At 38.7% G+C, this 21,591-nt stretch overlaps 1 protein-coding gene across 2 annotated transcripts in view; it reads left to right on the forward strand.

Moving 5' to 3' along the window:
• Positions 1–21,591, forward strand: part of LOC106528178 (glypican-6) — a 115,885-nt gene that overhangs the window by 87,982 nt on the left and 6,312 nt on the right. For both annotated transcript variants that reach the window (XM_014023285.1, XM_014023286.1), the window contains one exon: positions 20,723–20,859. In XM_014023285.1, coding sequence (XP_013878739.1) covers positions 20,723–20,859 — 137 coding nt within the window. The remainder of the gene's footprint in view (positions 1–20,722; positions 20,860–21,591) is intronic.

Genomic DNA, 21,591 nt, shown 5'->3' on the forward strand with positions numbered 1-21,591 from the left:
CACACACACACACACACACACACACACACACACACACACACATCCTCAAAGCTCAGAGAGAAATGGAGATTTTAAAGTCCAAAGAGGGGATAAAGGCACAACGCACACTGTCAGGCTCAGAGGTACATTAAAGATAAGAAGTGGGGCTTTTAATTTGGCTTTTATAACAAGTTTTGTGCTGTTTTAATTTAGTGTAGCTTTGTACTTGCTTCTTTTTTGTCTCCCTTGTGTAATACACAGTTTATATTTTATACACTCCCTGACAAAAACAAGCTAAGCACACCAGAAGGAATGGTTTGATTTGGACATAATTTGGTACACATACAGATCAATGCTGCTTATGTAAATGGTTGGATTTAACAAGGAGTTGGCACATTTAGAACAGGCATCAGTAGTGAAGCGGTAGTTTAGTCTGGCAGTTACTGGAGAGTCCAGACGTCAGTTAAATTAGCGAATGAAGGTCAACAAACACAAAGGATGCCTCGTAAAAGCATTAAGCATCATTATCAGCATCGATAGAGTTTTAGAAGGGTTTTGCATTGGTTGGGTTTCATTGTACAAATGACAACTTGTCAATCAAGCCTGTAGGCTTGTCAGCAATAGACCACTTCTTCAATTGAATTGATATATGACTCATTAGAGAACTTCTTTGCCTCAATGATGGCTGATGCAGCAAAACTATCTCACCATTAATGSTATCAGCTTCAAAACATCTATTACRGTGGTCTAGTTTGTCACAGGTTTCTTTAACCTCGGTCATGAGCCTGTGCAGGCAGAGCGGTCTTCTCTAAAGCCTCATGTCAATTGTCTGGTAAATTTGGAGTATAGATGGTACAGTAGCCTGATTATGAAACTAACTGGTATGTGAGGGCACCTACACATGTCATAAAGTTTCTACTTGCTCAAGACAGACCACACCAAGGAAAGGTCATTATGTGCCTAGCATTACAGAACCCCATCACATACGGTCACCATATGCCACCTTGCACATTGTCTTGACAACTGCCATCAGCTGGTCTATGGGTTCACTGTCCCATGTATAGACAGACGGTCATTAGCACCAGAGCAGAGATGACTGTAAAGGTGCTGTAGCTTGGAGACATGGATGCATGACAACTCGTGTCCACTAATGAATCTTGGTTCTGTATTACCACAAACGAGCGCTGTACATTTGTGGTGACACTAATGAAAAAGAACAAATCCTGCTGATGTTGTAGCGAGACATACTGGGGTTACTTCTGGCRTCATAGCGTTTGCCTTCAGGTCAGCTCTGGTAATGATTCAGGGGAYCCAGACGGCACAAAGCTAAATCATCTGACATCTTGTGTCTATATGCTTTAGTCCTCTTGAGATGGCACCTTGATAGTCTTTTAACACATGGCACTCATGTCTCGACTGCCTCCATCATGTTGAGGTCCTCTTGGAGGCACCCGGGCTCTTTGATCTTTACCCAATCAAATGTGTGGAATCAGTTCTGATGTCAGTTCTTGCCTAATGCTGATCTGAACAACTTTGATGGCAAGTTACAGCGTCTGTGGCCGATTTGATACAGGATAGGATACAACACCTCTGTCACCCTGTTCTTCTTAGGCTTGAACACCAGGAGCAATTATAAGTGGGTGCTCCGCACCCTACTAACACGGGACCAGCAGTATCCCTAAACTGCCAACTCTGTTGTCCATTTGATCTGATATTGTWATCATAGYAGCACAGTCACATGCCCTTTCAACACGTGCACTTTCATTTCATTCCCATCCCTCTTTCTGGGAGCTTGACTTGCTTTTGCCAGTGAGAGTGCATACAGTGTTGTGGAGGAATAATGAAAACAAGACACAAAGGCGGCAAGGCAATAGACTGAACCTGCTGGGTCAAAAATTAAATCTTTGGTGCATGACCTTATGTTCATAAATTGTGTTGGCCTTTCTTTTTTACATCACTTTTAAATGATTTTTTTTTTACATTTTGCATGAGTGAAATCTATTACAATGTTGTAGCCTTTTTACAGTAATGCTTTTATGTAAATTTGTAGTTTATGAGACAGTAGTATAATCTCTTGCCCAGCTTTTTTTGAATAATACAGAAAGTTCTCTCCAGGATAAAAAAAATAAATAAACTTTCTGAGATCACAGCATGCATACGTTTTTTTTCCCTCTCTCTTGTCTTCACACATCAAAATGGAAAATCTTCTGTGGTAAACAATTTGATCTTGCTTCTTCCTGGATAAATCTAAATTTTAACTCCCATCTACTTGTTTGTCTCGCCCTCTTCCACAAAGCAAACATTTTTGAAAGTCAACAATCAACAGTGGCTGTCTAAGCACGCAGTCACACATATTCCCACATTTTCAAAAACTTACTGCAGCAACAGCAAACTGTTGTTCCAAAAAGGTAATAATAATATTACAAAAGTATACTTAAAAATAACATCTTGTAGAAATGCATCGGAGTCCTGGTGTTTTATTTAGTCATTTTTACCAAGAAATCCTTCAAGATGATCATGAAAGGTTGAACATAATGTAGGAATATACCATTAACATGGTTTAATTCTTTATTTCAGAATTTCTCATGAGTACAGCAACTTGTACCTTTTATTACCTGAAATTCTAATTCCTAGATAGCTTCTAYAGACAATCAATGTATTTTTGTTCAGTAAATTTAGATTTTAAAGATCTCCTTAGATGTGAAGGTCTGAGATGGCTGCATGTGACAAAAATAGCTCTCCACTTAAAAGGTTAAAAGTGAAATAAAACCTAAAAATGCATTTTCTAGCTGAGTAAAATTTTTATAGAAAATTACTTAGGGCTTTCCTTCTCACTGCAACATGAAACTATTCCTTATCTATCCTCTGAAGCGAGACTGTTAAATCAGAAAGAGGCAATCGGCTTGCTCTTGTTTTTAAAAAGTGGATGAATCAATACGTAGAAAAAAAGTTTTTTTACGTGTGTTTCTATTTACCCCATGATGTTTATTTTTTATTTTTTTATTTTTTTGGCAGTCCACTCTCTTACCGTGAAGACTTTCAGGTCAATATGTCGCTGCTAACTGTGACTGTGGGGTTTGTCTGATTTTGCCGGCTTTGTTATAGACCACTGATTTGGATAGTCTTTCTAATGTTTTTTTTTTTTTTAGCCAATAGGTGCACAGCAGCCTTCCGTGACTCGGAATAGGATTGCAAAAAGTGTGAAAGAGAGGGTGCAAAACAAACAGTTTTCAGGGTTGTGATGTTTTGTTTGGTGCCATTTGTTAAATATTTCAGGGAGCGCTGTGAAGTGGAAACTGTAATTTCACTTTTTTATTCTCAGCTTATTTTCATATAAAGATAAACAATTTAAACCATGGGATAACATGCCATAACAGCATGACATTAGGGAAAACTGAATGCTTATGCATACTTTTTTTTCCCTCTCTCATTCTTTTCCACGCCTAAGCGAGACACAGTCCAAGAGTGGTTTGTAAAGTCAGTTGTCAGGGACYAAAAAAGAAAGAGGGAAAAACCACATCTTGTCTTTTCCAAGAGCTTGACCCTGGAATTAAATTTCTGCCGTCCAGGAACATGTCAAGCCACTGAAACATTCTTGTTTGGGATACATGTAATAGAAGTAAAGTGGGCTTATCCACAGCTCCGTTTTTTGTGTTGTTGTATCTACAGGCTTTTGACCAGCAAGACATGCAATTATGGAAATTCCACAAGATTGTAGCAAAACTCTTTCTAAGGCCACACAAAAATAAATAGTCTAGTCGTGCATATGTGGCACAATACTTGAGAGCACTGTTAGAGTTTTACAATTCCCCGACTTATGAATGGCACTCGAGCATGAATGTTTGAAATAAAGCGTGATAAAATTCAAATGAACATCCATACTTTCTGCGCCACTTTTACAATTCTACAAAGGTTCTTCAAYACTAATTTAGCAGAAAGACGTTACACTTAAAATACATCGTGACTACATAATTAGTGATGTATTTTCTATGTTTTTATTAAATGTAATGTCTTTGCAGTATGCTTTTCATCATGTGTAATGGTTTAGATTACAGATTTGATGCCATGCTTACAATTTCTTATCAAAACAGATGAGTTTACTGATGGTGAGCTGCAAGAAAATTCTATTCATAAACATGCTATTTTGATGTCCTTACCACAAATGAAAAAAAAAMCCTATTCAATAACATTTCTCAACAGATGTTTGACATTTTCCCATGAAAACACAATAGCTCAGCACATGTGAGCTGCTGAGTGATATGTCCTCATTCACAAACATTAACATTACTGTTTCCAAAAAAACATACCACATTCAGAAGCATTCCTTACTCATGGTCTGACCACGGGTCTGTAAAGTAACATTCTTAGTTTGGTTTTAGGTCTGCTTGTTGTCAAACAGGAAACCATGGATCCTGGGTGGAGCTGCTGTTGGRAAAGGTTGACTGTTGAGAGATAAGGGCCACAGGTTTCATATGATTACTTTATTGTAAACAACAYCTGCATAAACCCTACATAAGTGATCATCAACTGGCAGTCTGTGGGCCATACATGGTCGTTATAGCCTATTTTATTTGGCCTTTAAAGAGCCAAAATTATGTGTTTCTCAGGCATATATTTAAATACTATACATTAATAAAGTATCTATGTCACCTTTAGTTGTTATTAAAATGCTGTTTTATGTTTAAATAGAAATAGATTTTATTTTATCTGCTTTATTTTTCTTTTCTTTTTTAACCAATTTTTGCTGTGATGATTTCTGTGAGGTTGTTTGGCAGTTAGAGCAGGAGTACACCTTATTAATGGAATTATTGTTGCCCCGAAGCTTTCATAGCAGACATTCCATCCATCCATTTTCTTTACCCACTTGTCYCRTGCAAGGTTRCAGGGAGTTGGTTCCAACCGCCAGTTGTCACATGAAGGGAGGTGGGGGTACACCCTGGACAGAATCCATCATACGGCCACATGAGACGACCATTCTCACTCACTCCTTGTGRCGTTAAGAGGAAATTAAGAGTTACTAATTAACCTAACAATTTGGATCTGTGGAAGCGCAGCGGCATACCCAGAGAAAACTTACACATGCAAGAAGCAAGCCTTACACAGAAAAATTCAGCTGAATTTTCAACCCTCTTGCTGTGAGGGAACAGCTCTAAGCTGTGTAATTGTGTGTGCGTGTATATGAATGGGTGAATATGACTTGTAGTGTAAAAGCATTCTGAGTGATTACACATTTTTCAGCCTTGCAACATGATGAAGACACTAAGCTCCAGGTTTCCCTTGATCATGTGAGTACACTACAAATCCAATTTACCCATTCACGTACACATGCTCATACATCAAGACTACACTCTGTGTGTGAGTGTGTGTGTGTCCTTGTTTTTCTTACATCGTGGGGCCCAGTTTTAAGGAAAACGCAGCCTCGTGGGGTCCAGGTGCTCCTTGTGGGGCCCAAAGCCTGGGCCCCACAAGTTCAGAGGCTGATTTTGGGTGTGAGGGTTGGGTTTAGGACCAAGGTGTGAATTGAGTTTAGGTTAGTTTTAGGGTCAGGTAGGTACCTGTGAGGTTAGCCTTAGGGTTTGTGGTCAGGGTTAGGAAATAAGATTACCAAAAAATGAATGGAAGTCAATGGATGGGCCCCACAAGGATATAAAAACAAGTGTGTGTGTGTGTGTGTGTGTGTGTGTGTGTGCGCTTGTGTGTGTGAAAACAAAAGACAAAGAACAAACAGCATAGCAAACACAGTACCATTTATGTATTTATCTCTGCAGAAATTAAAATGGATAAAACAGACATAATAACCAAAAATAGCAAATTAAAGTCATGTTCCTTTGCTGTTGGATTAGAAAAATAATGACCTGTTTGCAAATTGTATTGACAAACTCTGCTGTAATTGTTTAGGGCAATCTTTGATGTGTTAGAAAGCACTAATGGAGAACTTGAATTGAATATCAATAAGTGACATGTTTATCTGTGTTTTTAGACAAATTCAGTAACAATTTGGATTGTATGACAAAAAACAGCAGTGAGAGGACAATATCTGCATTATGTACACCGTYGATCAAAAACATCTAACCTCAGATTCCTGTCGGTCTTTGTGTGTMTTTAAAATGTGTCAAAAAACACAAACTAGAACCTTCTGAATGTATGTCTCGATTTGAATCTTAACAACCATGAGCTCAGCATTGATTTATTTCCTTGTCAATGAAACTCTTTGTGCATTCTCCATCATCAGTTTGATCCATCAGTGACAGGAAGCAGTGACATACAGTAGATACCCTGTTAACTCGGGCTGTACCACTGTAGATGTTCAGTCATGAAGAATCAGCGGAGAAAAAAAGAAAAGGTCTTTTGTTGTCATTCTTGTTTGTGCACAGCCATGTAGCTGACTCTCTCCTCTAACCCACTTCAAGGTGTACAATCATACAATCATCACACACTTCATGTTACCAGCAATCAAATATCACCTCATCCACCTGAAAGTGTAACATTCCCGAGGACGGGTACTTATAAACTGATTACATTAAACAAAAGCATGCCCTTTTCTTGCCGAGGGCGTGTTTTATTGAAGAGTGAAAAGTCAGATCTTTTGAAGAGAGAATGAGCTATTTATGCAAATAAACGAGAAATAGTTTGTCATCAGTTCACAGTTGTCTTGTTTTACAATTAAAAATTGTGTGAAACATACAGACAGACCGGCAGTGAGGGATGCTGTCAGGCTGAAGAAGGAGTCCTATCTGGTCTTTTTTGCCTGTGGGACTCCGGAACCAGCTGATAGGTATCAGCAGTGCAAGCAGATTGCGGCTCGGGTGGTCGCTGAGGCAAAAACTCGGGCATGGGTGGAGTTTGGAGAGGCCATGGAAAAAGACTACCCCATGGCTTTGAGGCAATTCTGGTCCACCATCCGGCGTCTCAGTGGGGAAAAGCGGTTCACCACCAACACTGTTTATGGTGGAGATGGTGCACTGCTGACCTCAACTCGGGACGTTGTAGGTCGGTGGGCAGAATACTTCAAAGACTTCCTCAATCCCACCGACATATGTCTTCCCATTGAGGAAGCAGAGCCTGAGTACCCTGGGTCAGACTCTCCAATATCTGGTGCCGAGGTCACCAAGGTGGTTAAAAAGCTCCTTGGTGGCAAGGTGCCGGGGGTGGATGAAATTCGCCCGGAGTTCTTTAAGGCTCTGGATGTTGTGGGGTTGCATTGGTTGACACGACTCTACAATATCGCGTGGACATCGGGGGCAGTTCCCCTGGATTGGCAGACCAGGGTGGTGGTCCCCCTATTTAAAAAGGGGACTGTAGAGTGTGTTCCAACTATAGGGGTATCACACTTCTAAGCCTCTCTGGTAAGGTCTATTCAGGGGTCCCGGAGAGGAGGGTTCGTCGGATAGTTGAATCTCGGATTTAGGAAGAGCAGTGTGGTTTTCATCCTGGTCGTGGAACAGCGGACCAGCTCTACACCCTAAACAGGGTCCTGGAGGGTGCATGGGAGTTCGCTCAACCAGTCTACATGTGTTTTGTGGACTTGGAGAAGGCATTTGACCATGTCCCTTGGGGACTCCTGTGGAGGGTACTCTGGGAGTATGGTGTACCAGGCCCGTTGATACAGGCTGTTAGGTCCCTGTATGACCGGTGCCAGAGCTTGGTCCACATTGCCGTAGTAAGTCGGACTCGTTTCTGGTGAGAGTTGGACTCCGCCAAGGTTGCCCTATGTCACCGATTCTGTTCATAACTTTTTGGACAGAATTTCTAGGCGCAGTCAAGGTGTTGAGGGGATCCTTTTTGGTGACCTCAGGATCACATCTCTGCTGTTTGCAGATGATGTGATCCTATTGGCTTCATCAGATCGTGATTTCCAGCTCTCACTGGAGTGGTTTGCATGCCGAATGTGAAGCAGCCCGGATGAGGATCACTGCCTCTAAATCCGAGACCATGGTCTTGAGGTCCTGCCCCAAGTGGAGGAGTTTAAGTATCTCGGGGTCTTGTTCACAAATGAGGGATGAATGTAGTGGGAGATCGACAGGCGGATTGGTGCTACATCTGCAGTGATGTGGTTTCTGTACCGGTCTGTTGTGGTGAAGCAGGAGCTGAGCCAGAAGGGAAAGCTCTTGGTTTACTGGTCGGTCTACGTTCCTACCCTCATCTGTGTAGTGACTGAAAGAATGAGATTGTGGATCCAAGCAGCCAAAATGAGTTTCCTCCGCAGGGTGTCTGGGCTCTCCCTTAGAGATAGGGTGAGAAGCCCAGTCAACCGGGAGGGACTCAGAGTAGAGTTGCTGCTCCTCCACATCGAGAGGAGCCAGTTGAGKTGGCTCGGGCATCTATTTAGGATGCCTCCTGGACACTCCCTGGTGAGGTGTTCTGGGCATGTCCCACTGGGAAGAGGCCCAGAGGAAGACCCAGGACAYGCTGGAGGGACTATCTTTCTCATCTGTCTCTCTGCTTAGGCTTCTGCCCCCGCAACCCAATCCTGGATAAGCAGCAGAAAACGGACGGATACAGAGTCCCATAGTAACACACCTCAGTCAGGCTGACAGGGTTTTCAATCACATGCTACTCAAAAGCTTTATGAGCTCAGGTTTATAGAGAAATGCATTACACATTCTGCCTTTGTTACAGTCATTGAATACTTATCATTTACCTTATACCATTTTCACTGACAGGGAAAAAATATGTTTTCAAGGACACTAGAATAAAACTGCAAGGCCTTGCTGCAGACTGGGTTGAATAAAAAAATCAAGTTGTAGTAACTGAGCTAATTAGATTTTGGAGACCAGTACCTAATTTTATTAATGCCCCTCTTCTATAACAAAAGCTCTCTCCTACCTCACCAAATTTTAGCTATATATAGTATATATTTTGCCCGTGTAGATTAGCGTCTTGACAGCGGGAGATAATAATAATAATTGAGGGAACTATCCAGGATAAATTAAAAACCAGAGAYGAGTTGTATTTGCTACTGACACAAGGTACCTCAGGAGAATTACAGAATACCATAAAGGGAGTATGGTCACTTCATAGGAATTATAGCTACCCAGATAAAAACACCTTATTCTAGACACATTGCAATATTATAATTTGTTGGTCATCCTGACCAGGCCTGTGGATCAGTAGAGCCTAAACAGCATGGGAGTATTATATGTGACAAAAAACTAATATCTTTTTTCCGAGTTTGCAATTCCACAGTTCAATGAATATGAGCACCGGTTCGGAGTTATTACGTCCTAAAGTGTTTCTGTGAAGTGTACAAAGGTATAAAGAGGAATAAAACACAGGGCAGGGTGGCACCTCACCGCAGCAGTTGCCTCACAACATAAAGTTTTCCAGTTTAACTCTTGAAGTTTATGGTTCTCTCGGAATACTCTGGTTTCATCCCACAGTCCGGATCCAAGTGTTTTTTAGGTTAACCAGGGATTCTAAATTAACTTAATGTGTGAGTGTGTGGTTGTTTGGCTCATGTCTTTCTGTGTTGCTCCTAAGATGGAAGAGCGACCGCTCACCTGTTGATAGGTTCCAGACCCCACATTCTACTCTGAACAGAAGTAAGCAAATACAAAAAATGAGAGACTTGTGTAATCCCTGATGTAGCTTTTAAATATGTAATTTAACTGACATACCAAATTCTAAATAGCATGGTCAGTATCTTGTAATGCATATAGTTAATCTTAATTCACATACTCAAGATCTTCTGATTTAACTGAAAGTAAGGGAATTTGTGTTTGGTAGATTATGTATTTGTTGTAACAATGCTTCTTGGCAATACATTTTAAGCTGTTAAAACCTGTTAATTTCCATTTTAAATTGTGCCACATTTGTGAGGAACATGCATTTGTGTGATGAACAGTAAGAGAATGTGAGTTGTGCACATGAAGAATTTGTCAAATCGTCTCTGCCAAACAGCTTATTTTGCTGTTGCTATTGACACTTGTTTTGAGTTTCTCCTCCCAGGTCCTGTCAATCAGGTGTATAAAATTTATTGACAAGRAGCAAGAAGAAACAATCTACCAAAYACAAATTCCCTTAGCTTTTGTGCTAAGTATAGTTTTGGTTTAATTTAAACTTTGTTCAGTATTTCGTAAATCACCCAAATGAGTCTTACTGTCTTGTGCTGATTTTCAAATTGGGGACAACCTGGGATTTCATGTTTTGCCCAAGAACTTTTGGACATGTGGTGGGGGAAGATGGGGTTGAACAAMCAACCTTCTGATTGGCAGATGATTGTTCCTTTCACAGAGAAACAACCTTCCTACACTACAAAATAAAAGCATGACTTTGCATGATAGCAAGTGTACTGGTACTATATAATGTCTGAGTATCATACTACAAGTATCACTAAATAGAACTAATTCCTTTTAGTARAATTTAATATTGATGTAGAAAAATGCATGTGTCAGATATACAATGGGAATAAAAACAATGCATTACAATTGCAATGCAGTGAAAATATTTTCATTGGATCCATTTTAAAACAGAAGCACAGTTTGAACACCTACACATATTAAAAAAATAAGTGCTTAGGTATTAAAATTTGTTGTTTGTCTCCTTGGGTRTTTGTATTGTTCCTTTTTGTTTGGCTTTTACTTGCAGGCTACCATAAAAACAATAAGTTCAGCCTAATTGCTGCTTTTTTTCTTCTTATTTATTACTTTTAAGTTGATTTCAAACAGTCAGCCACCATCTGTAGGGGCCAGAAGTATATCCCCTATTTTTCCCTGTGAACTAATGGTGCTGCCATGCAGGCACTGCTGCTTTTCATATGTGTCAATATATTAATGAGGTACGTTGGCCCCATTACGCTAAAGGCTTCCTGCCTCTCCTGGGAACAAGGGCAGCAGGGAGAAGGCAGGCTTGCTGATGATTGCTCTGTTTTCCACAGAGCATAGTTTCCTTTAATCATCCCTCTTTTTCAAACTTCTCCTGTCGGAGCCTCGAGGGCGAATCACATGCGTAAACTCAACGCTGTTTCATCAATATTCTGTCATTTTTCTTTTCACTCTGGCATCGTTGTGTGATGCATTTTGTACTCTCTGTGATGAAGCATATTGTCAAAGTGTGTGGTTATCATGGGACTGAGCAAATAGTTGGAGGTTGTAATATTTAAATGGGCCATGGGGTCCAGTCCTGTTCTCTGTGAGATGGCTGCATGAGCAACAATACAAAGCAGTTTGTCAAGAAATTAAAACAATTCCTGCTCAGAGTCAAGTATGAAATATAGACAAAGCCTAAATGAGGTTGTTTATCTTTTACCTCGGAGTAATGACTCATCTCGAGTGAAACATTTCTTTTAATGTATAAATTCCCAAAGAGGACTTAACACCAAACTTTGTAGAACTTGTGTGATCTGTTAGCACTCAGAATATGTGATAGGAAAGTCTTTGAGCTATACATTGAACGGTAGCTCAGTATCTGTACAATAACCTGCATTATAGCCATTTTTGTGTTTGATATATTTGATTAAATGTAGCAGCGATCATATATCAGGTTAACTCCAAAAGTTGATCAGTAGTAGACTTTTATTCAATGATATTTTTGTAAGACTTACTTACAATTTTTTAATGTTAACACCAAATTTTTTGAACAAAATTGTTGTGATCTTTCTGTGTTTGTATTACATTTTGTGAATGCCGTTCAGCTACTACGAGACCAATTTTTAGGTCAGAATTATAAAAATTTAAAGAGTTGTAGCCACTGTTTTGTGTTTGTTAAAGTTGATTAGCTATGGCAGCCATCTTGAATTGGATTGTCTTTAAAACTAATGAATATTTAACGTTCATCCAAAGATTACTTTTTGGAAGTTTCAATAAAAAACACCAACTGATTCATGAAATATTTTGCTAACAAACACACAAACATAATCACTTGCCTTTTATGGCAGCAGGCAATAATAAACCTTAAACCACCAAAGRTTCTGGCTTGTAATTATGCATTTTATAGTTAGTTATTTTTAGAGCTAGTTCTTTTTTCACTGTACTCAAAAAACCCAACATCACGTAGCATGAAAGGCACGATGAATTGTTTCTCCACAACAATTTTGAAGATGGCTGAAAGGAAAGCTATCCCTTGAGGGGGGGGTGACAAAATTAAGAGCTTAAATTCAGTTTAACTTGCTTTCTCACTGAAGTACACAAGTAAACTCAATTTGACAGCATCATCAACAAATTCTGTATAATCTACTTGTTTAATTGCATCAATGCACAATACAGCAGTTCTAAAATGAATATGTGCAACACTGATAGACACTCAGTCCCTTTCATGCTGCTTCAGCAGTGTCATTCCCACTGTTTTTTTTGTCAGAAATAACACTGAAGCTGGATTGAACAGCATTTTTCTTTTTTGTGAAGCCCAGGCTGGAAATCAAAAGACGTGCAAGATAATAGCCAGTTTTAAACAACAATAGAAATTCCTTTTTGTTATGTATTTGCCACAAAATAACAGACTGATCGTTGAGCCACCCGGAGATGCAAGAAAAGCGCACTGATGCTTTTGTTCAGATGTCCACATCAAATCATGGTGCTGAAAAAGCTCCGTGGCAGATGTATAGAAGGACATAATCAGAGATAATCAAGAAAAACAAAATTGAATAAAGCACAGCATCCTGCAGAATGAATTGAATTACTCATAAACGCAACGGCGGAGGGTGGAATCCATCACTGCTCTGCCACATCACTGTATCCATCACAAACGATAAACTGCAAGGTGACATCTTTCCAGTCTCATCTACTGCTAAGTCACAAAGAGGAAACATATTTGTTTTTGCTCTCTTGTTGATGGATATTGATTGGACGAGAACAGACCACATCTTTATGCACTCTGAAAGTTACCTGCAGCAACTCTGCCCGTCACTGTTGAGGTGAATGTTTGGAGACAAGGACAAAAGGGGCACAGAAAAGCGGAGACAACTGCTTTGCAAAACATTATCACAGGGGCCATTCACATTCACTGCTTTATTGTAGCCGCTTTTTTTAATATGCTAAAAGTGCTTCAGAGCCAGATGGCAGGTCTCAGTTGAGAGAATCTGCTGTTAATGGGTTGACATGAACCATTGGGGAAGACTTTTTAAGGATGGGTTTGATGGCTAACTCGAGATGAACAACCACAGGGCCTATATCCCCAAATACATAACACTGCAGCAGCCTTGGAGTTCTGCAGCAAGTCAAAGGAAGTTTAAGCCCATTTAAAAAAGTGCAAGACCAAAGTGTTGTTCATAAATTGAAGTAATAACTAAAATGGCCAAAAAAAAAAACATAAATCAATTAGGTATGCATGTAAAAAAAGTTATAAAAACAACAAAACAGAGAACATGCAGCATTCATTCTGAATAAAACACAACAAATGCATATGTTTTTTAAGTTGAGGTTTAAAAACAAGAGTTGATGCCTGCCTAAAATACAATACAGTATAGGTAATTGGCTCCATAATTTAAGAGCAAAAGCTGCAAAGGCTCAATCACCTCTGTGTGCCACCCTGGTACAACTAATGGGCACAGAAGGTGGCAGAAGGTCAGACAGAAGTGAAGTACCTAATAAGTCAACAATAAAACGTTCTTAAAACAAACAGGGAGTCAGTGAAGAGAATCGAGGCTTTATTATCGTCCTTGCTTTACTGACTGAATAACAGTCAAAAAATGGTTGACGTGGAAAAGCAGAATGCTCTCTTATTGAAACTATCATCTGAGTAACTATAAAAGAGATGTTTTCCTAAGGTTGAGGCTAAGAGGATTTATCCATCCATTTTATTTATTTATTTTTAACCATACTTTTCCTTTTTGATTGGTGCCTGTCTCGAGCAGTCACAGTGCGTGAGGCAGGGTTCACCCTGAACAGGCCGCAGGTCCATCACAGGGCCACAAGACAAACAACCATTCACATTGACTTACACTTAATGACTATTTAAAGCTACCAATTAACCTAACGTATGTTTTAGATTTGTACATGGATAAACTTGCATGCAAACATGAAGAACACATAAACTACACCCAGAAAGGCCCCAGGCCCCCAGGTCAAGAAGCCATTATGCGACCTCACTGAAAGATGACAGCTTTGACTACTACCCAACTGTGCCGCCTAAAGGGATTACACAAATAGAAAATATCGGCCTAAGAATAGAACGTAGGGGACCTCTACAAGAGACGAGCTGGAGAAGAAACAGATTCACAGAGGCTCATCAGAAAAATCAGGTTTGATAACTAAACCTGAACCTTTCTAACAACGCCCTCAGTGCCACAGAGCTCCAAAGGAAGACATTAGTTTATTTTTTTAAGTTTGTCTCATTCAACAATGTAACTGAAACAACAATGTGATGAAAAGGCAGAGTTATTCTTACTACAGCCATCCTGTTYGGGAGAAATTATTCAGTTGGCCCTCAGGCTGGTCACTGGTCTCGGACAGACGTGCGGTATGGCCAAGGTCTCGGTATGAGCAGGACCGACTCCCTGACCTCAGTAACTGAGATGCAGAAAGAATGCTGCATTCGTATCAAGTGAAAAACTATTTTAACACAGACAGGAGAGGCTGCCAGGGAAAACAAGTTGATCGAGGAGTTGTCTGGCCCTCGTGGTTTGAGCGGTAGGACCTGCTGTCGAGTCTGTGATTAGATTGAACTCCAACTCGCAGCAGAGGGGATAGGCTGACCTCCTGCAGATTTGTGCATAGCAAAGAATTGGTCATTTTAACAAGGCAGAACTCTTCATAACGTTAATGAGCTGAAGAAAGCGGCATTTTGCTCTGCAAAAGAGAAAATCAGATCACTGATCACTGTTGGTCAGTTTCCCTATGAGTGCTGGGTGTGTGTGTTTTCAGATTAAAAGTTCTGACTAAATGTTTCCTTTTGTTCATTCACAGTCACAAAGCCCATCCATAGCATCATCCAACTCCTCAATAAGAGCATTGTGCCATTGCCAGGAGTGTGACAGCAGCTTCAAAGCGAGTGACATGTCTGCTTTTGATCTGAAAATAAGCACAGGCGTTTAAAAGACCGTGGTCAAAGTACCGTTTACTCACATTTCTGCTCTGAACTGAAAGATGYTGCACAGCCACCAGGCACAGATCATTAATCAAATAAATGTGMAGACAAATAAGTTGGAAGCTGAATGTTGTACCCAAATGCAAAGCCTTAAAGTCTGCTGACATTATTATCTCTGACTCATTGGGTTGTTTTTGGAAATGATTATTCTCTAAATACATCCTTGCGTCCATTTAGGCTAGTAAACATTTCATTACATAAATATGCAGGCTGTGATAAAAGCARGTGTATAGGTGAAGCTGTGTTCGGATCAGCTTATCGGTGTAAGTCGTATTACAGCACAGTGGTGCTGAATTTATCACTTGTGTTTTGATGCTATTAAAATAAAATGGTTGTTATTTGTTTTCAAGGAGAGGGAAATGAAAAAAATATTCATGGTTAATAAATACCCTTAAATACTTTTGGATGTTAAAAGAGCAGAGAGAAAACTGGCTGTACCTTGAAGAGAAATCCTAGGTTTTATTCACAAATCGCCTTTGAATTGGGGTTCTGCCTTTGGTTCACGGGTCAGCTGGCCATGAAACCTTCACTTTGGCTTTGGACTAATGTAACGGCAGMGAGCGAACTGAGAGGAGAGACAGAGCGAGGAGGTAGACGGAATGAGAAAAACACAATGAAATTATTTATGGTTCATGACAGGAGGCAAGAAAACGAGGTATACGAAGAAAAATAAGGCTGAGGAGGAAGAGCAAGAATGGGCTAGAGTACATCTTTCAGCAGATTTTTCACCCTCGAGCTGTACTGGAGTATAGGAAACTCAGTTAAAACAGACTTTAAAACAAAAACATTTGTAGAAAACTTGTGTAATTTTGCTATTGTAATCAAATCCCATGTAATGGTTAAAATCAAAACTAAAMTTGTTGCACCAAATCTGCATTTACCACCAACCTTCAGTGTTTCCTAATTATTACTATTTTACTTGTTTTATTCCATCTGTCCCAATCAGAYTGAATAGAAAAACATTGTTAAAACAATAGGTAACATATTAACTTCTGTCTCCAAATGTGGACAAATCTGTCACTTTAATAAGAACTCAGAAAGAAACTCATATTTACATTGTCAGATATATAAGAAACACAAGAGTATTTTAAAGATGTAACAATTTATTTTTAATATACATCTATAAAAGCAGCACAGTGGCTCAGCTGGTAGAGCTGTTGCCTCTTCGCAAGAAGGATGTCAAATCCCGGCCGGGGATCTTTCTGGGTAGAGTTTCCATGTTCTCTCCGTGCATGCGTGGGTTTTCTCAGAGCACTCCTGTTTCCTCCCACAGAACAAAARCATGACTGTTAGGTTAATTGGTAACTCTAAATAGTCCTTAGGCATCTTAGGCATAAGAGAGTGAATCGTTGTTTGTCTCTATGTGGTCCTGTGATGGACTTGTGACCTGTCCAGGGTGTACCCTGCCCCTCTCACAGTGACWGCTGGACATGGACACCATTGACCCCTGAGACCCTGAAAAGAAGTAGCGGGTTAAGATAATGCAATTTATTTACTTTTACGTTTTGAAATAGGTATTGCCAATGGAAAATACAAAAGACAATACTAGGAACAATTCATTTAATATGAAATACTATTTATTATTTATTATTTTGACCAAAAACTATACAATGCCACACTGGAGTCTTGATTCAGTGTGCCATTCGCTTATGTATTTCAGGTGGGGGGACACCTGGACAGGTCTTCAGTSCATCACATGTTCATGTAGAGACAAACGWGACAAACAACCAGTCACCCTCTCACTCACTCACACCTTTGCGTCACCTTCGAGTTACCAAACAACCTAACATGTAGGTTTTTTTGATCTGTGAGAAGAAACTGGAATCCCTGGAGAAAACCCACTTGTGCCCTACTTTAGATTCTTTCTTGTAYCTCACAGACTGAAGATGACATGACCTTATGCTCATTCAGTGGATCACCAGAGAGCTGAACTACAAAGTGAAGGAAACAGACCTATGGCAGGCAATTTTAACAAAATACTGGCTTTGTCTGACCGACTGTAATTACATTCTAAATGTCTAAAAATAAGTTTCGACAAGGAACAACTACAGTTTGACTAGCCTGAATGGTAATTTAAGATATATTAAGGAGTTTTGACTAGTCAAAATGTAATTCAAGATATCTGAAATGACGTCACTGGATTCATCATTTGAAGGGTCACACATATGTAATTACAATTCAAGGTATCTCAAATGTAATTATGACAATAAAAAATTGCATTTTTAGACAACTGAATGTTGAGCTGCAGCTAAAAATCATGTTAAAATAATTTGAGCTAGACTGACCTGACACTGCAGACCACTGCATAGCCAATTAAGTTAAGGTTAGTGGCTCAGTTAGGCTAAAATGCCTTAGGAAGTTTCTAACAACATGCTAGTAAATCTGTCACAGTTTGACTAGACGGAATGATTCCATCAGAATTTTAATTCAAAATATATTAAAAAGAAAAGCTGTCTAGAATTAAAAAAAATCAAGATATCTCTGATTCATTTGGAGATATCTTTGATTTAATTTTGACTAGTAAAAAATGCAGTTCTAGATATTGCTTAGTTTTGTCGAGTCATTATTTGCTTTGAARATATCTCCAATTTAATTTGCAATAGTCAAAATTTACATAACAGACCTGCAAATAAATTTGCATCTTGAATAATGTCATTTATCTTAAATTGGAATTATGACTAGTCAGAACAGAAATCGAGACATCTTCAAAGCAATTAATGACCAGTCAAAACTAACCTACTGATATCTAGAACTGTAATTGTGATGAGTTAAAATTCAKTTTAAGATACAWACAACTTAACTGTAAATCTGATGTAATTTATAGTAGTCAGACTGWAATTAGAGATATCTCAAATAGGTATTTTRCCTAGTCAAAATATGATATATTAGTTAACTAATATGTCTAGTCATAAATCAATTTCAGATAACTGGAATGTAAGTGYGATGAATCCGATTTTATGTTAMAATGGCCTTCTATACATGACCAGCCAAATTGAGCTGTAAAAGTTTAATTCACTCACAGGCCAACTTTTCCCACTTTTTATCTTAAAAACCTGCAGTTTGTTTTCAGTGAAAACCAAATGTGTTCATTTAATTAAACATCAGAATCATAAATTAACCTAAACAACTGGACTTTCAATGTGTTAATATAAATATTCCTATTCAAACTTTAATGACTGATCATTTCACTCAGCCAGTGTTTCCCAACATAACTTAAAATAACAACTGTGAATCTACCAGCTGACCACGTAATGCAAGTAAATGTAATTAGCTGCTTTCTACCCCTGCTTTTTTCCTGAGGATGCACATGTAGGCATTGTGTTGAATTTATTCTTAAACCAGCTCCCTCATCAGCCCTTAATATAAACCGAAGCTACCTTTAGTGTCTTTGGGAATTGAAGCAGTTCTCACAAATCATGATAACAGTCGTGTTAGGAGATCCATGTAAACAAATAGATTGTAATATCCTGGTGTGAGAGGAGGGAAGAGGTGTTGTTTCTGTGATCTTCATTRTGATTTTAATGAGGATGTCAAAGCTGTCAGGGCTTTAATAGCTAGCTGATTGCAAAAAGATTTACTTCTTTGCTCTGCACAGTGGATATATCAGGATACTTTCATTCCAACTTCTATCTRGTTCATAGTTTATTTATAAGAGCCTATTTAAAGTTAAATTTAAAACAAATAATTTGCAAACACAATTGATTTGCCATGTTTTATTTCCTGTTTCTGGTTTCTTTTCCCTTTCCATTTCTCAGCACCATAGTGCCATCTAGTGTTTGTTGCTGCATGTTACATCACCAGGTTTGGTTGTTGTGGGATTATTTATTCAGTCCAGTGAGAAGCAGATTGTTCACAGAAGCATATTTATTGTTATGAGGAAGTTCGCAATCTTTTCGTTTTTTTTTTTTCCCAAAAAAACTTTTATTTCCTCACCTCAAACATGTGTTGCATCTGAGTTATGCTTCTGCTGTTCCTGTTAAAATGTTTGGTTTCATCTGTTTTTTGTTCTAATTTACTTCTAAGATCTATTGAGGCTGTGTAAAAATGTGCAAAGTTCATTCACATTTCTGCATAAACGTGCCATTTAAAATGTCTTTTTATGTCATTCCTGCACATGAAAGTCATCCCCAACCGTAAATAATCGCAAGACGTAAACAGTTTGTCTATTTTCTGCGACTAAACCTAATTGATGTAACGATCAAATATTTGCATTGCAAAAATGTGAGCCATTCCCAATTAAATCCACACTGTTCACCCACCAGATCCTGAGAGAAAAAGAAGGGGGGAAAAAAAAGGTGGTGAATCTCTTATTTGCGAAGCTAAACTTAATGCATGAGGTGAAGTCAAACATTGCCAGTCAAAACTCTTGTATTGAGTGCAGCCTTGACCCTCTGGGCAGTATCAGAGCTGCTGAAGTGCTTTGGCATCAGTGTGACAGGATTAACACATCAAAAGCAGCGTCGGGGCCTACAGCAGCGTCACACCGTCAGTACAGCACCTTTCATGTTCTGCTCAGGTTCACCACAATTTCACGTAAGCCAACAGCAAGTCAGACGGGGAAAGATAATGGGGCCAACCTGCTGCTATCACGCTTTCCTTCAGCTTCAGTGGAATATGTCAAATGCTGTGTGTTTGATGAAAGATTGGAGTTCAACAGGCTTAAGTCGGGAAACGATATCTGACTTTGTCACATGGCCAGGATGCAAAGGAGTATTTTACGTCTGACATTCAGGCTGAAATTATTGCTGCGAGCCTGCGTGGTCTTACTTTTTATGATGCAAACATTCGATAGTGGACGGAGAAGAAAACATTTCAACTGGAGTAGTCTTAAGAGTTTAAAAGTCTTTGGGTTAAAATTTAAATCATTTAGATGTGATGTTATAATGAGTCACTGGTGGGGTAAATTTTGCAAATAAGATGCATTTTAAATAGCAGATTACAGCCCAAAATTCCAACTACTATGCTAAAAATATGTTGCAGTTAATTTCTTTGAGAGCTCAAAACAAAAAAGATTTTAAGAAGGCAGTTTTGGACTTTTCAGAATAAAAGCCTTCAAACGCACTCAGATCAATCATAATTACGAGCCAAATAATGTCATCAATCGAAAGTTTGCAGCAGTTAATTCAAACATTTTGTTCATTTTTTGTTTGTTTCAGTCATATCAATGAAACACAAAATGCATTTGCAAGTTTATATGCACATATAAAACAAAAAATAAGACTTTGGATATCAAATATGAAACTATACCTAAAATATAACCTAAAGAAGTGGCTTGTTTTACCATGTTCTATACAGATAAGCACTGCTTAATGAGAGAACAAGAAAATCCGTAATAATATTCATTTAACAAAAAATAAAACTTGTGTCACCCTTCCTATTTTTTACTTACATATTTTTAATCCATGCAATGCTTTATAATGTTTTAATTTATTATTTTAAAAATTGTTCTTTTTTCATGTAACATACATCCCTTTTTTAAATTTTGAACTTTACGTCTGTATTTATTTTTTWAATTTGTTTGTTTGTTTGTTTTTATTTTATTTTTTGAACATTTAATACTAATGTGTCAATTTCTTGTTTTAACTTCAAACATCATTTGAGCAAAATGAGAACTTACTGAACACAGACATTTTATTAGGTATATTAAATATTTTACCCACTACATGTGCTGTTAATCAACTCAGCCTCTCCTACCTTTATGTAACAACACCTTTCTTTTTAGGTTGTTGACATAAAAGAAAAACTTAAGCTGTCCAAGAAATTTTGGTCCAACCTGCCTGAGGCGATGTGTCTGGAGGACGGAGTGACGGCTGGAAATGCCAGCGAGGAGGAGTGCTGGAACGGACACACCAAGGGCAGGTGAGGGCACCGCCGGCCCCGGGCTTTAAACAGGGTAACACAAAAGGTTTACTTAAGTCCAAAGTCCGCACAGCGCACCTGATGCTAAGCAGTCTGATCCGAGTATTAAGAGCCGGGTTGTTTGCTTTCACTGGCTTAAACTCTATTGTGTCAGAGCTCGGCATATTTTCACTATGACTCRTTCAACTAAAGTCAGGATGTCTCTTTAAAGCTGAATATTGAGGTTTTCATACTTTGTGATGCTTGCATTGTTCTTTAGAAGATKTAATGTGTTAAATTAGTAGATGTGAGCAAATAATATTGTTGTAAACTCATTTTGGTGCTCTTGTTTTGTTTTTATCTTGAAGCTCCCTCACTGTTTGTACTATTTATTGTCAAAATTTAATTAAATGCATTTCAATATTTGTATTTAAATGTATTAAATTAAACACCTCACTAACTGCTTATTAGAAATTGATTTTGAATCTTTTTCTTCATTTTGTAGCCAGAGTCGAGGACACAAATTGACCTTTTTTTGAATTCAATGCGTTCGCAGGGTTACATTAAAGCTGCTGTGTCAAATGATTTGTGGAAACCCTTCACATGACCACTTGTGGCTTATTTGTTGAACATGAGTTACAGCAGCTGACAAGCTCTCCCCACAGAAATCTGTTCTCACATCTACAGCGGGTAAAATAAGGATTGAACAGGTCACCATTTTTCTCAGTAAATATATTACTAGAGGTGCTAATG

The sequence above is a fragment of the Austrofundulus limnaeus genome, unplaced genomic scaffold (assembly GCF_001266775.1).
Source record: "Austrofundulus limnaeus strain Quisiro unplaced genomic scaffold, Austrofundulus_limnaeus-1.0 Scaffold362, whole genome shotgun sequence".
NCBI classification, from domain to species: Eukaryota; Metazoa; Chordata; class Actinopteri; order Cyprinodontiformes; family Rivulidae; genus Austrofundulus; species Austrofundulus limnaeus.